General features: G+C 41.8%; 1 protein-coding gene across 1 annotated transcript in view; it reads left to right on the forward strand.

Annotated features, from left to right (window-relative positions):
• The window catches only part of FUT11 (fucosyltransferase 11), an 18,479-nt gene continuing 2,942 nt past the window's right edge, over positions 1-15,537 (forward strand). The window contains exons 1-3 of the mRNA XM_064144931.1: positions 1-772; positions 2,044-2,669; positions 8,173-8,434. Coding sequence (XP_064001001.1) covers positions 17-772; positions 2,044-2,669; positions 8,173-8,320 — 1,530 coding nt within the window. The 5' untranslated portion in view covers positions 1-16 and the 3' untranslated portion in view covers positions 8,321-8,434. The remainder of the gene's footprint in view (positions 773-2,043; positions 2,670-8,172; positions 8,435-15,537) is intronic.

A 15,537-nucleotide genomic window follows, 5' to 3' on the forward strand; every position in this document is an offset into this window, starting at 1 on the left:
GCCCAGGGTAGCGGGAATGGGGGGCTTTCGGTTGGGCTGCGGCTCGGGGCCAGGTTACGCTCGTTTCTGGGTAACTCTGGCGCTGGCCTGGGGCACGGGAGCTGTATTGGCTGTGGAGGGACTGGGGATAGAGGAAGAAGAGGTGGGTGAGGTCGAGCTGGCAAGCGTCGAGGAGCAGTGCGGGGCAGAGGGGTGGGCGCAGAATGCCGTCTCAGCGGGCGCGGCCTTCGTCGCCGCCGCGTCGTTCCGCGGTCCCGGCAACAACGACACGCGGAGCAACAAGGCGCTGCCCATCCTGCTATGGTGGAGCGGAAGCCTCTTTCCCCATTTCCCCGGCGACACGGAGCGGATCGACTGCCCGCGCGGGTCCTGCCTTGTCACCCGGAGCCGGCGAGTGGCCCAGCACCGCCGCACCAAGGCCCTCATCTTCTACGGCACCGATTTCAGGGCCTACGAGGCACCCCTGCCCCGCCTGTTCCACCAGACCTGGGCACTCTTCCACGAGGAGTCCCCCATGAACAATTACATCCTCTCGCACTCGTCTGGCATCCAGCTTTTCAACTACACGGCCACCTTTCGCCGGGAGTCTGACTACCCCCTCACGCTGCAGTGGCTGCCAGACGTGGGGTACCTGCAGGGTCCGGCCGTGCCCCTGTCCGAGAAGGATGCTTGGCGACGAAAGGGCTACGCGCCGGTGCTGTACATGCAGTCGCACTGCGATGTCCCCTCAGACAGGGACCGCTACGTGCGGGAGCTCATGAAATACATTCAGGTAGGTGGGGCGCGCAGGGGGAAGCTTCAGCATGGTATGGCTGTAGGAACTGAGTCCACTGGTGTCTTGTTTTCGGCTGCCCCCCTCCTCCCCCCGCCTTCTCTCTTTAATGGGGTTTGTTTGGCCTTGTTTTTAGCCAAGACACACGTCATAACGGGATGCATGCCGACTACAAGTTGGATAGAAAAATTAGTTGTATTTCTTCTCAAAGCGTGCTGTAGACTACGCCGCATGCCAGTAGGTAGGCCTGATGTTAGCTGTTGAGTTGGCTGTACTTGGGATCAGTCACAAGTTTGGGAAAGGGTGAATAAACTTGATCGTGTGGACCAAGTGCTAGAAGCTCGCTTCATCTTCAAGTGAGTGTACAAGTCTTGCGCCCATTTGAAACTAGGTGTGTGATGAAAAGGCAGATTGCAGTGCCTTTAGAATCTGCTCCTTATCTGCATTGTGTTAGGACCATGCAATTTCTGTGGTGGTTTGTGCTGATGTAGTACAGCTGATGTAGAATAGCTTCATAAACTCAAATGACGTGGTTTGTTTCAATCAGAAAAAAAAATAGTGGTTTTTTTTTTTCTTAAAAGTTCTGCAGGATAGTAGATTAGGGGAGAAAAAACAAGCTTTCTTGTCTTTATCCGAAATATTTTTTCTTAATTGTTTTTGCTGTTTCTAGTAGTAGTAATGAATCATTTATTGTACAAGCTCATCACTAGTGAAGCAAAGACAAAAGGATTTTTAAAATATAACTCTATATTGTCAAAGTATGAAGCAGATTCCAGATCAAGTGTATTGTATTTCATTTTTACACGGTATTCTTTTATCTCCCTGCATCAATTTTTTGCAGTCTAAGAAATGGAAAATTTTTGCCAGCCCACTGAGAATGGCAGGAACTGAATGTAATAACTGTTAAGAAAAGAATTTAGTCTCTATCAATTAGGAAGTTTACTTTAAAGATAATTGAATGCTGTTTCTTACCTTTTAGTTTCTGTTTTTTTCCAGTAATAAATATATTTGTGAGTCACATCTTCCCTTCGTGTGTACTCCCTTCACCCCTGAATCTGTAGCCTAGTTTACACTGCTTTTGAAACTGAACACTGGGTTTCCTTTAAAGCTGTTAGAACCAGGATTTTGAGAATAGTCATAAGCGAAAGAACATGGAGTGAAAGTGAGGGTAAATTAAGGTAGCTATTAACTGATCAGAGTTATGAATTTTACAAGCTCTGAAAACAAGTGTTGGACAAATCACTGTCTAAGGATGCTGGTTGTTATTTTAGGTTGACTCCTATGGGAAATGCCTGCATAATCGAGACCTGCCTAGTGAGCGACTGAAAGACACTTCTACAGCCACTACAGAGGATTCTGAATTTATGAATTTTATTGCCAAGTACAAGTTTCATCTGGCCTTGGAGAATGCTATATGTGATGACTATATGACAGAGAAGCTGTGGCGTCCAATGCATTTGGGTGCTGTCCCAGTATACCGAGGCTCCCCAGCTGTGCGAGACTGGATGCCAAACAATCTCTCCATCATTCTTATAGATGACTTTGGCAGCCCCCAAGAGCTTGCACAGTATCTTGATTTCCTGGACAAGAATGGGGACGAATATGTGAAGTATCTAGAGTATAAAAACCTTGGTGGAATCAAAAACCAGTTCTTGCTGGAGAACTTGAAGAGGCGGGAGTGGGGTGTGAATGACATGACACTGCCTAATTACCTGAATGGCTTTGAGTGTTTCATCTGTGACAGGGAGAACACCCGAGTCAAAGAGGAGCAGGAACACAAAAAGTCTCATGGGAAAACTCCAGCTCCCAGACCTCACATAGCTCAGTTCAAGCACATGGGATGTCCTATGCCAACCCCTGGCTTTGGAAGTGTTGAAGATATTTCTGGAGGAGACAGGTAATGTACCAATACTGTGGGTTTTTTTGAAGAAAAAAAAACTTCAAATAATAGTTGATACAACTTTTAATATTGCTGTGAATCTAAAGGATCTTTTAATACATCTCCAGTTACACTTTGTATTATGTCTTGTAAGTGGTGTAGTAGTTCTGCTAATGTTGTGTAGAACTGAGGCTGGTAAAGAGGCTTACCTGTTGGTGTTGGTTACTGGTTGAATGAAGAGCATGATACACTGGTAATACTCTGATAAAATGCTCTGTGACCAGGAGCAATTTGGTTATCCTTTATCTATCATAGCCTGTTTGTTTGGAGAAGGGATATTTTGGGGTAACACGATGGTAAAGCACTTGATAGCCCTTTGGTGAAAGAAGAAGGCTTTATACCTCATTACAAAATCCTGTGTTAAGAATGGGGTCACCACTGTTCAGTGCAGGCCTAAGTAATTCTAGCTGACTTTAGAGCAGAAGTTATGCTTACCCAGAATACCATATCAGATGTTGTGTTGTTTTGTGTGATACAATTCTGGCTTGTTTTGAAGGACATAATCCCATTTATTTAGGGGTGACAGATCATGAAGGACAGAGAATAGGTTGAGTAGCTTCATTTTCTCTTCGTGCACCGGGATTGCTAGTGCTGCTGAAATCTCCCAGGCCTAGAGCCTGGTATTAGACATCTCTGTTGTGAGCTGCTGTAAAATCTGTCAGCAAGGAACTAACCACATCTGCCCATATGTAACCATTTTGACAGGCAGAGTGGAGTTTTATTTGCATGGTCTGCTCAGTCTTTGTACATGAGTTGGTACAAAACAAGTCAGTGTTTGGGTTTCCAAACTTCGAGCTTTTCCACAGACTGTTTGAAGATGGAGCTTTTAAACGAGATTCATAAGCCATAAATACATTTCTTGTGGATTATGTTGCTAGTGTAAGAGGTCTGGATCCCCCTCTAGGTTTGTCCTTTTTCTTTGAGTTACCTGCAACAATTTCTGTCTTTTTAGGCACTTACTCAAGTGCATGCAATTCACTTTCTGTAAATCTTCAGACAGGTGTCATTAAGAAAAACATTTAGCTATAGCAGATCTTGACTGTGTTCATAGCTATCACCAAATACTACAATGTTTTGGTGTCAGCTCCGGTACAATGTTAAATAAATGACTTTTTGGAAAGTATTTGGAACAACTCATGCACTGTCTAGAAGGAAGTTGCCATTATACTCTTTCCTAGTTTATATCAGTTTGCAGATTGGTTAATAATTTCCTAGACTAAGGAATTTAGGAGTGTTAAAATGTTAGAAGCAGTGTGTTCAAAATGTAGAATCCATCATTTTAGGCATGCTGACCTAGAGCTTAGTTGTACATGGAAACGAATCTCTAGAAGTTTTTATTACGTTATATATCGACAAAAAATGTGAATGATTTTGTAAATGTGGGGAACTACTTTGTTCTAGATTGAATGCTTTCAAAAATGACCACCAAAATTAGAAAAGGAAAATAATTCTGAGGTAATTTATGCTCTTAGAGTCATAGAATTAACCAGGTTGGAAGAGACCTCCAAGGTCATCCAGTCCAACCTATCACCCAGCTCTATCCAGTCAACTAGACCATGGCACTAAGTGCTTTATCCAGTCTTTTCTTCACAAAATTTGTTTGTTATTAAAAAGAATTTTTCACAGTACATTTAGTTCTCATATTGCCTAATTGAAAAATCACACTTGGAAGTAGAAGGGGATCTATAACCCTTTGTTTTCCAATGGTTGATTAATTAATTTGAGCTTTTTTCTAATAAAACCTTTTCTCAATCTTGGTAGCATAAATGTGCTTTTTGCTTGTAGCATGCTATTTACGCAGCATCCTACTCTGTAAGAACATTCTGTGCTTTTTAATAATTTGCTTTTACTGGAGCAGCAGATGGCAGTAAAGGAAAACCTCTGAAGGCACAGCATGGGTGCCTACACCACTTGGAAGCTTAGGCACTCCCATAACTCTTTAGTCTTCGTCATTAAGGAGTTCTGAGCAGTTGGTCCTAATCAAAGATACGTTTCCACGCCACTAAAGTTTCCATGTCTTATTGAACCATAGTGCGTTATTCTCCTGCCTGTAGGCATGAGATATGTCTGGAAGAAATGTATCAGGGAAGCTTTTACACTGTGCCTGTGATGGTTTGGGTGTTACCTGCCCCCCCCCCCTTTGGAAATCACCCAGATTAGAATCATCCAGCTCTGGAAATTGAATGAAGCTTATTATTTACAGTTTAGCAGAATATACAAGCAGATATTTACGGTATATAATGTTACTGGTAAAAGACTCAGTGAGGTTAAACCCTATCTAGCCAAGGATGAAATCCCCTCAACTCCAAAAAATGGATGTAAGTTTAGCTTTGATCTTCTTAAAAATTAGATTAAACAAAAAGTAACCAATTTGTGCCTTTATCCAATTATAAGCAAGAAAACAGACAATAGGCCATACAGTAGCCCCCACTTGAAGCTTCCTTAGCTTCATTCTGGTTCCCAGAGTTAATTAACAATCACTCAAAATCAATTTGCCCCACGTTGGGCACAAAAAATAAAAGATGTGATGGTTTGGGTCCCACACTTTGTAAATCACCCAGACTAGACTGAGCCGGCTCTGGAAATTGAATGAAACTTATTATTTACAGCTTAGCAGAATATACAAGCAGATATTTACGGTATATACAGTTATATACAGAAATATACAAGGTAAAAAGGTAATACAGAAACACAACACCCTTCCCAGAAACCTTAGTCCCCAGGAGGGGCTCCCAGCTGCCCCTTCACCTTCCCTCTATCCCTCTCAACCTTACCCCAGTCCCAAGGAAGAATGGAGGTTCGGCCAGGGGGTTAGGAAGCAAAGTGGATTAGTCAGAGAAATGGAGGGTGAGGCTAGCGAGAGAGATGCAGCTCAGCTCTCCCCAGCAGGAGAAATTACACCTTATCTATGTTTGGATTCTTCTTGTATCTCTCAGTAAGCCTATGAGTGAAGTAGACATCATTGTTTTCCTTTCACAGTCTGTAGTCTAATTCTTCTCACCAAAACATTCTAGCTAGCTTCAAACTAGCACAGTGCCTATTATTTTACACTATCTGTTTAGGATTCATCTCTAAGAGGAGGGTGTTTGAGAGGATAACCATAAGAAGTGACAGTATCTTTCCAGTTACCTGAAGTTTTCATCTATGGTAGCATGAGAAAAGGAGAAGCCAGTGTGCTTTGGATAAAGGAATATTTAAAAACCATTACAGTTTTAGTAGTTCCATTTTATGCTGATGTCAGTGTGTCTTTGTTGCAAACAAGAAACCATCTTACTAGATGTGCCATGCATATACTGTAAGGTATCTCTTGCCATAGAATACGGTAATCACCCAAGATTAAAGATAGATCTGTATCTCGTGGTAGTAGCATTTCAGGTATAAGTAGTTTGTAGTTTCAGGACCTGGTCATACTGGGGTATCAGTGTTTCACTATTTATAGAAACAAAGTGAAAATATTTGCTTTAAAACCAGAAACACCAATGTAAAAAGAAGACCACCAGTGTTCTCATGTTTTGACAAAAGTCTTCACTTGGTTACTGGAATTCCTTTCATTGTTGTTTCCAAAGTGTTCATCTGGAAAACACTTTCTTCTCTATTACCTATTGCCACTTAATCTTGTGTCTAGAACTTAGTGCAAGTATGCTTATTTTCCTAACTTGTGCCCTTCTTCAGTGCTGTAAAAAAAAAAGTAATTAACACTGGCAGTCCTTGAACAAAGGTTAATCAATTTAGCTGGTAAACAATGTGATCCCGCAGTACGTCCAAGTGCTGGATTTTACAAGGATCTTTCAGAAGACTTTTTTTTTTTAATACAGAAGTAAGCTTCTATGATCTTTGACATTGTAATCTATGTTAAAAGCTTTTAATTTGAGGTCCCTGTTGGTGTATGCTGCAAAAATGTTCCCCCATAGATGATGGTGTTGACCACAGTAAACTCATTGCCATGACACTAAAGTTGTATGCCACTCAGCAAAGAAAGCAACCATGACATTGTGTTTCATTTGATCTTCCTAGAGTAGTGGGTGAGATACACTTCTGTGCAGTGCAGCCATGCTTGCTTTTATATATGGTGTATAGAGTGAATGCAGGAGGCACTGTGCTTAATTCTGTGATTTGGAGGGAGCTCTCTTTAAGTTAACAAGTACTGGGTAACTCATATGGACAGATTAAAAAGGGCATCATATTTGGTCCTTCTTTCCAAAATTTCTGACGTGCTTATATGGCTGGGTAGCAGATATAATGCAGAAGAGAGAAGTAAATTATTGCCATACAGGGGTCACAACACAAATGAAAGGCAAATTGTATCCTAGGCAGCATCAAGAGGAGTGTGGCCAGCAGGTCAAGAGAGGTGATTCTTCCCCTTTACTCTGCTCTTGTGAGGTGCCCCACCTCAAATACTGCATCCAGTTCTGGTTCTCTTATTGTAAGAAGGACACAGTCCTGTTTGAGTAAGTCCAGAGGAGGGCCACAAAGATGATCCAAGGCTGGAATACCTCTGCTGTGAGGGTAGCCTGAGGGAACTGGGGTTGCTCAGCCTAAAGAGGAGAAGACTCCAGAGGGACCTTAGAGCTATCTTGCAATACCTGAAGGGTATTCCAGGAAGGCTGGAGAGGGACTTTTCATGAGGGTATCTAGTTGTAGGATGAGGGTGAATGATTTTAAGCTGAGGGAGAGTAGGCTTAGATGGGATATTAGGAAGAAGTTTGTCAGTAAGTGTAGTGAGACTCTGGAATAGACTGCCCAGGGGGATTGTGGATGCCGCCTTCTTCAGTGTGTTCAAGGCCATGTTGGATGAGGCTTTGAGCAGCTGAGTCTAGCTGAGAGGCATGCCTGCCCATGATGGGGAGGCTGGAGTAGATGTGATTATGAATGGGAAGGGAATTGGTGAAAAGTGCAGTGATGTAGCCAGTGTTATGAAAAGTTTGAGAATGTATACTCTGAAAAAGAAAAAACTTTTACTTGAGTGTCTAGTTTGCAAATAAGAAAGTAGTCAGAGTTGAGGGACACAATGATTTTTTCATCTCTGCCAAAACTTGAGTTTGTAATGAGTAGCTGCCATTCTCTAATCGTTAAGTGGTTTATGTGGAGGGAAAAAAAAGTCTTAGGCTAGTATATGTATACTAGTCATGTAAGGACTCTGCTAGATTTTTTAATAGATTTAGCAGTTTTTATTCTCTCCGATTAATTTAGTTTCCTTGGTTAACACTGTAGTCACATACTGATATTTCTAGAATGTTGTGAAGCTAATACTGAAGTTACATTTTCTGTAGAGAATTTTCATAGCAGGATTCTTTAAATGAGGAAAGCTATGGTATATTAATAGCATGCTTTGTTATGAACAGCTCTGGGCCTGTCTTCCTCTTAGGTGGAAGGATAATAATGGTTTCAGTGCTGTTACACCTGCAGCCTCTTGTCTTTTTTTTCAATAGTTTATGGTGGTGTCTCTATTTTTTTGTTTCAGTTGGAAAGACACATGGCTGCAGGATTACTGGCAAAGCCTTGATCAGGGTGAGGCCCTCACTGCTATGATTCATCACAATGAGTCACACCAGGGAAGATTTTGGGACTACATGCATGAGATTTTTCTCAAGAGGACAAGGCAACACTGATCCATCTTTATAAGAACTTGATATGACAGCTGCAAATTCTTACCTCACTCCAAATGTTTGCCTTGAAACAGAAGAAAAACTCTCACAGAGATGATTTTTTTTCTGATGCATGAAGTAAGTAAGTTTCTATTTTAACTGGATTACAGCAGTGGAGACCATAACAACTACTTTGATGAGAATTTTCGGCCCTGTGGTGTGAAACCTAGTTTGCAGGTGTCAACATGCAGGGCAAAAGAGGAATCTGTTCTTTCGCATTTGGTTTAACTTTCTTATGGCTTATATGACTTCAGAGGATCATCTTTGAAGACTTGGTCAAATGCTCTAAGTAATTTCAGGGATTTTTCTAAATCTCAAAAATATTAATAATTTTTTTATAAGTATTTTATCGGTCACTCTGTCATTAAGGTGTACTTTCAGCTGCTGTTAACAAATAACTGTTCCAGTGAAGGAATTACAAAAGTCAGATGTCTGTGGAGAACAGTTGTGCCTCATGAAATTGTAACAGTAAAGTTCCTTGTCCCCACAAAAGTGTGCCTCAAATACTCCTGCTTTACAGGGTAATGGGATAGCTGTGGGCAGGTGACTTACTCTTTGCATAATTTCCCTCTTTTCCTAACTTACCAGAGCAACTACATTATTTTACAACTCTCAATAAAGTATTTAACACCAGAAAATGCATTACCTGATACTGTGCAGAACTAGAGTAAAATTAGTATGCTTTTGTTCTTCTAAGTGTTCAGCAAATCTGAAATGCCAGCTATTATCTTGATTTCTTGTAATCTCCTTAATACTAGCCATTCAAAGGCCTTTGATTTATTCTGAGTATCTGCAGCTTTCTGCAAAGACAAATAGATTCTAATGATGATACCTTTCCAGTGGTCTCTGCAGTTTGGATATCCATCTTGCAGTGTTTCTGTGCTGAACTATATATATCTCTGCCAAACCTTAACACAGCATGATCCTGATCTGTGACTGGACTTCATAAAAGTAAGTAATGACATGTGGATAGATCCTTCTTGCTGCATAGCTTGCATCTCTTACAGATACAAATAAAGTCCACTGTTCTTTGCATGTTGGATATCTTTCTGAAATAATCAATTTGGGCATTGGAGGGAGATAATTCACTCAATGTCACAGGTTTAAAAGCACAGGCAGATATGGCCACACTGCAGTGATGTCTCCAATTCTTTAATAGTATTTTATTTCTCCTCTATCTTCAGAAGTAACTACCAACTAAATAGCCACAGTCTGTCCATGCTTAAGGCAGAATTCTGGTCATGTAAGTCTAGAGCCTGTGAGGTAAATATATGTATGGCAGTTTATGCATTGCTATGATAAGTGTGAAACTTATCACTAAAAGTTAGGAACAAGAGTGAATCTACAGTCTGCCTCTAATTAAGTCACTACCTATTGCTTTGCTGTGGATGGGTCACTAATTTTATTTTTCCTCTTCAAATTTCCATTCATAGTGGTAGAGAGGTATAATATCCATGTGAGTTAAGGAAATGCATCTCAGTGTTTGCCTCGCAGGTAATACAACAATATTGCAGTGTTAAAATCAGGGCAGACTCATAACTGTCACTGGATTCTTGTAGAAAATGCATACACTATATGCTGATCTCACCTGTTTTTGTGCTGCTTCTGTAATGATAGCAACAAATGCTTCTTCAGCTGAAATGCATTCATTAGTTTGCATTCCTTTTTTCCTGTTACTCAGGAAACAAGAACACCTAAGCAAATACATCTAAATTATTTGTTGAAGTGGTTACTCAAGTTGGATTTAGATTGCAGATAAGTGCATTCAGGATTGAAAAAGGCACAGTATGTTTGAGAAGTAGATTATAAAACAAAGGCTGGCTTAGTTCTGAATATCAATTTCTGATGAACAGTTTAATCATACTGACATAAACTGTTCAAATTAATGCCTTCAGTTATTTCAGAGTCTCTTCATTTCATGTTTCTGTATACAAATCATTCAGTCATGTTTGATTGTATGTTTCTCTTAATTGAGGTGTATCTCAAAACCCTTTCTTATTCAAGTGTTTGGCAGGATAGCCAGGAGGATAAATTCTGATCTTGCTTTTTGTATGAAATATTAAAAAAAAAAAAAAAAAAACACAAAAAAAAAAAACCCAACCCAACAAGAAAAGACAGGTAGTAGCACATCCTGCTTTTGGTGCTTCTGTGGATTAAGGGTGAAATATTCCCAGTGCACAGTATAAATAAATTGTATATCTGCCAGGTGAACTGCTCAGTGCAGGAAAGATGGAATCTTCCCCAGCTGAAAGAGCTGTGGTTGCAGTTCTGTTCCAGGCTGCTGACTGACCTTCACAACATCCACTTCTCTGCACAACAAGGGCTGCAAAATGCCAAATTAGGGTGGTTCAGCCACCAGGGCTTTGCTTTCATCTTTCCTGCTATGTGAAGGAGACAGGAGGATAAGCTGGGTCTCATACCCTTGAAGAGTTTGTCATTAATTTACATAACAAGGCATTTGAAAGGGTTGCTGTATAATGTCCGAAGGCTACTGCAGGTCTTGGCCAAACTGAATTCAATTTACGATCCTAGTTATCTTTCTACTCATGTAAGTACGTGAATGCAGACTAAGAGGAAGGTCACTGCAGCAACCACTAACATTTTGGGGAAAGGTTTCTGATTTATGTTCTTGACTGCTGACTGAATTTCTCACCTCACTGCTTTAAATCCAAACAAGTTAGCTAGTGACTTGAATGTTATCACTCAAGTTGTGACTATGGGAAGGCTTATGATACTCAGCCTGAACAGTTTCTACAACATCTTTTTTAATCAGGTCCTTATGGTGCAGGTGCCTGTGCTCATAAAAACACACAAGTGAGACCAATCAGGGGTTTTAGCAAAAATATCATAAAATCATAGAATCAACCAGATTGGAAGAGACCTCCAAGATCATCCAGTCCAACCTATCACCCAGCCCTATCCAGTCAACTAGACCATGGCACCAAGTGCCTCATCCAGGCTTTTCTTGAAGACCTCAAGGGACGGTGACTCCACCACCTCCCTGGGCAGCCCATTCCAATGGGAAGTCACTCTCTGTGAAGAACTTCCTCCTAACATCCAGCCTATACCTACCCCAGCACAACTTGAGACTGTGTTCCCTTGTTCTATTGCTGGTTGCCTGGGAGAAGAGGCCGCCCCCCACCTGGCTACAGTGTCCCTTCAGGTAGTTGTAGACAGCAATGAGGTCAGCCCTGAGCCTCCTCCAGGCTAAACAACCCCAGCTCCCGCAGCCTCTCTTCATAGGGTTTGTAAGAGATGACCTCTGTAAATGCTGTGGTAAGGTTCCTACTAAGATGAGTCATTTCACTGCTTGTCATACGTTTTGCCTGTTTACTGTGTGACTAGCGGGAGGATTTGAAAGCTGTCAGGGTAGTTTTATTCACTGGTGTTAATGTTCTAAAAAGAAATATCTCTTCATTACTGCTTGTGTGGAAGACTAGTATATTCTGTTGATGCTGTATCTCAGACTTGATGATATTCTAGTATAAATTTATGCACTATGAGAGAGGAGAAACAATGTTTGACAGATGGTTAAAAATCTAGCAATCCAGGTCATTGCATTGAACAAACGTTCTTGTTCTTCTGCCAAAACTGCAATACCAGGTGCTGCCTGTTTTTCAGTAAGAAGCTGAATGTTGTATATACTGAACTAGTAATCTGTGTTTTCTGTCCTTTAGCAAGGACTGCAATTCCTAGGAAGCATATAACCTCAGTGAAGAATATTCATTTGATACCTAGCACTGATAATTTCTAGAACTGCAAAAAGACTTGTCTTTTCTTATTTCTGTCACTATAGTAATTTTCAAGCTGATGGATTCCCGAGTCTTTTGTGATGTTTAAGTAGAACGAGAGCCAAGCAAGAGTGGATATGCATGTGTGGAGTGAAAGGAGAATTCCCTGGAAACAGTCTGCAAACCACAGCAGCTGGGGAATCACAACAGAAATGCTCCTCAAAAACCTTGGCCAAAGGTAGTTTTAACTGGCATGGAAGACGAAGTAACTCCTAAAAGACAGGGAACAGGATAAATTGAAATGCAGCCATCAGTAACATCACTTTTAAAACAGGCTTTGCCATGTTACACAAGCAGCCATCTGCCTCCTTGAATGCTTCCATACATGCTCTTCACCCATTGTCCTGTGAGAGCCTCTCCCTTAATGATTAGTTGTCATCCATTTGGTTGGATTTAATTAAGATCGTTGATGGATCTCCAGGCATATTCTGAGAAGCAGTATTAATCAGAAACATACAGGGTGGCAGGCTCCTTCATTCTGCCCAGAGACCTCTACTGACAGGTTGAAATTAGTCAGAGACAAAATCCTTTTAGTGTTATGACCAGCTGAGCCAAAGCCTTTAACAAACTGCACTTTCTTACGATTCAGTGTCTTGGAGCTGGCAAGGAGATACATGGCCCTGCAGAGAGATGAGGAAGGGTGGAGAAGAATGGAGCTGCAGGATTTGTTCCAGAGCTCTAATACAACTGTCATCTTAATTCATATGCTTTTATATGCATTCTTTCCTGTAAAAAAATCCCATTTACTGCTTAAGTGTCTCAGCTAGATTTGGTTCTGGCGGTCTTGGAATTAATCAGAGCAGATCATGGTATTTTATGGCACTCTGAGAAAATGAGACATCAGTCACTTTTTAATGGAAGTGGGTCGGATTTGAGTAAATCTGAAGTTGGGGATTAGAGATAACTGCTCAAAACTAGTCAGGTGGGCAGAAGAACAGATTGCAGAGGCCAATGGAATGGGGTGAGATTTAACAAAGCCAAGTGCAGGGTTCTACACTTTGGCCACAACAACCACAAGCAGCGCTACAGGCTGGGTACAGAGTGGCTGGAGAGTAGCCAGGAAGAAAGGGACCTGGGGGTTGTGATGGTTTGGGTGTTACCCGCACCCCCTGACTTTGTAAAATCACCCAGACTAGACTCAGCCAGTTCTGGAAATTGAATGAAGCTTTATATTTACAGCTTAGCACAATATACAAGCAAATATTTACAATATATATACAGAAATATACAAGTTAAAAGGTAATACAGAAACACAAGACCCCTCCACAACACCCCTCCCAGAAACCTTAGTCCCCAGGAGGGGCTCCCAACCACTCTTCCACCTTCTCCCACCCCTCTCTACCTTACCCCAGACGTTGCCTTGTGCCCAAGGAGGAATGGAGGGTTGGCCAGGGGGGTTAGGAAGCAGGTGGATTAATCAGAGAGATGGCAGGTTAAGTTACAGGGAAATGCAGCTCAAAGCCCAGGCGGTGACCGAATGTCTTATCTATATTTACATTCCTGTTCTTACACCTCTCAGCAAGCCTCTGAGCGAAGTAGACATCACCATTGTTTCTCTTTCACAGCTTGTGATCTAATTCTTCTCACCAAAACGTTCTAGCTAGCTTCAAACTAGCACAGGAGTACTGGTAGATAGTAGGCTGAAGATGAGCCAGCAGTGTGCCCAGGTGGCCAAGAGAGCCAATGGCATCCTGGCCTGTATCAGGAACAGTGTGGCCAGTAGGACAAGGGAGGTTATTCTTCCCCTGTACTCAGCACTGGTCAGGCCACACCTCGAGTACTGTGTCCAGTTCTGGGCCCCTCAATTTGAGAGAGATGTTGAGGTGCTGGAACATGTCCAGAGAAGGGTGACAAAGCTGGTGAAAGCCCTGGAACACAAACCCTATGAGGAGAGGTTGAGGGAGCTGGGGTTGTTTAGCCTGGAGAAGAGGAGGCTCAGGGCTGACCTCATTGCTGTCTACAACTACCTGAAGGGAGATTGTAGCCAGGTGGGGGTTGGTCTCTTCTCTCAGGCAACCACCAATAGAACAAGGGCACACAGTCTCAAGCTGTGCCGGGGTAGATATAGGCTGATGTTAGGAGGAAGTTCTTCACAGAGAGAGTGATTTCCCATTGGAATGAGCTGCCCAGGGAGGTGGTGGAGTCACCGTCCCTTGAGGTATTCAAGAAAAGCCTGGATGGGACACTTAGTGCCATGGTCTAGTTGACTGACTAGAGCTGGGGGATAGGTTGGACTGGATGATCTTGGAGGTCTCTTTCAACCTGCTTAATTCCATGATTCTATGAATAATGCAGAGTGGCTGATCTGATTGAGATGGCTCAGGATTAGGTAGGCTAACATTGGAGTTGGGGTGAGTGCTGACAAGTCAAAATGAAATTCCGTCTGTCATTGTGCCAGTATATGCATTTGTACTAATGAGTGCATTAACTGCTAATACTGTCCAAATACAGTAGCTCAGGAGACAGGAGTGAGTCTGAACCAACTGGAGGCTTAGAAAGATGGTACTTGCTAAAGCTTGAAGCAGGTATGCCTTAATAGTTAAGGCATTAAACTGGAGTTCAAAGAGGTCAGGGTGAGACAGTTAAGAATAAATTGTGGTAGGTGAGGGTATTAGTACTTTATATAAAAATTGGGGCATTCAGGATGAACTTTCGTTAGTATACTGGAATATACCTGACAGCTGGATCCATGCAGTTCAAAAAAAGGCATGGGTATCAGCTCTTTACATTTGTTCCAATACAACTGATTTCTTAGCCTCATTTTCTAACTATTTGTCAGTGCCTGGAGATTATACACAGTTAATCAAGAAAGTGAATCCATGGTGCAGTTTCTGTCCTCTAAAAGAGCTATTGAAGACAACAATCTCATTTAAGAGTATATTTTCTAACAGCATTGTTAGCATTTTATTTAGTTGTGATGTAGCATTTATTGTAGCATCATAATTGGCCTTTTTTGCAGTTTTCAAAACTAATTGTTTAATCTCTGTGATACATTTTGGTTTTGACTAGCTGAAAGACAGAGAAGGATTCTTTAAGGGTCGCAGAGCACTGGAACAGGCTTCCCAGAAAGGTTGTGGAGTCTCCTTCTCTGGAGACTTTCAAGACCCATCTGGATGCATTTTTATATGACTTGCGCTAGATTATATGGTTCTGCTCTGGCAGGGGGGTTGGACTTGATGTCTGGAGGTCTCTTCCAATCCCTGACATCCTGTGATCTGTGATTCAGCTTTTAGCTGCACTGATCCAAGTAAAACACTTGTAAGTGTGGTTAGAACTGTGCATGTTCCTTATAGTTGTACATTCAGGATTCGATGAGACGTGTGGGGTTCATTCACTGTATTGAGGAAACTGGATTTCTCACTGTCCTTATAAAGTCAGCACTTCTTTCCC

The sequence above is a fragment of the Pogoniulus pusillus genome, chromosome 6 (genome assembly GCF_015220805.1).
Source record: "Pogoniulus pusillus isolate bPogPus1 chromosome 6, bPogPus1.pri, whole genome shotgun sequence".
Taxonomy (NCBI): domain Eukaryota; kingdom Metazoa; phylum Chordata; class Aves; order Piciformes; family Lybiidae; genus Pogoniulus; species Pogoniulus pusillus.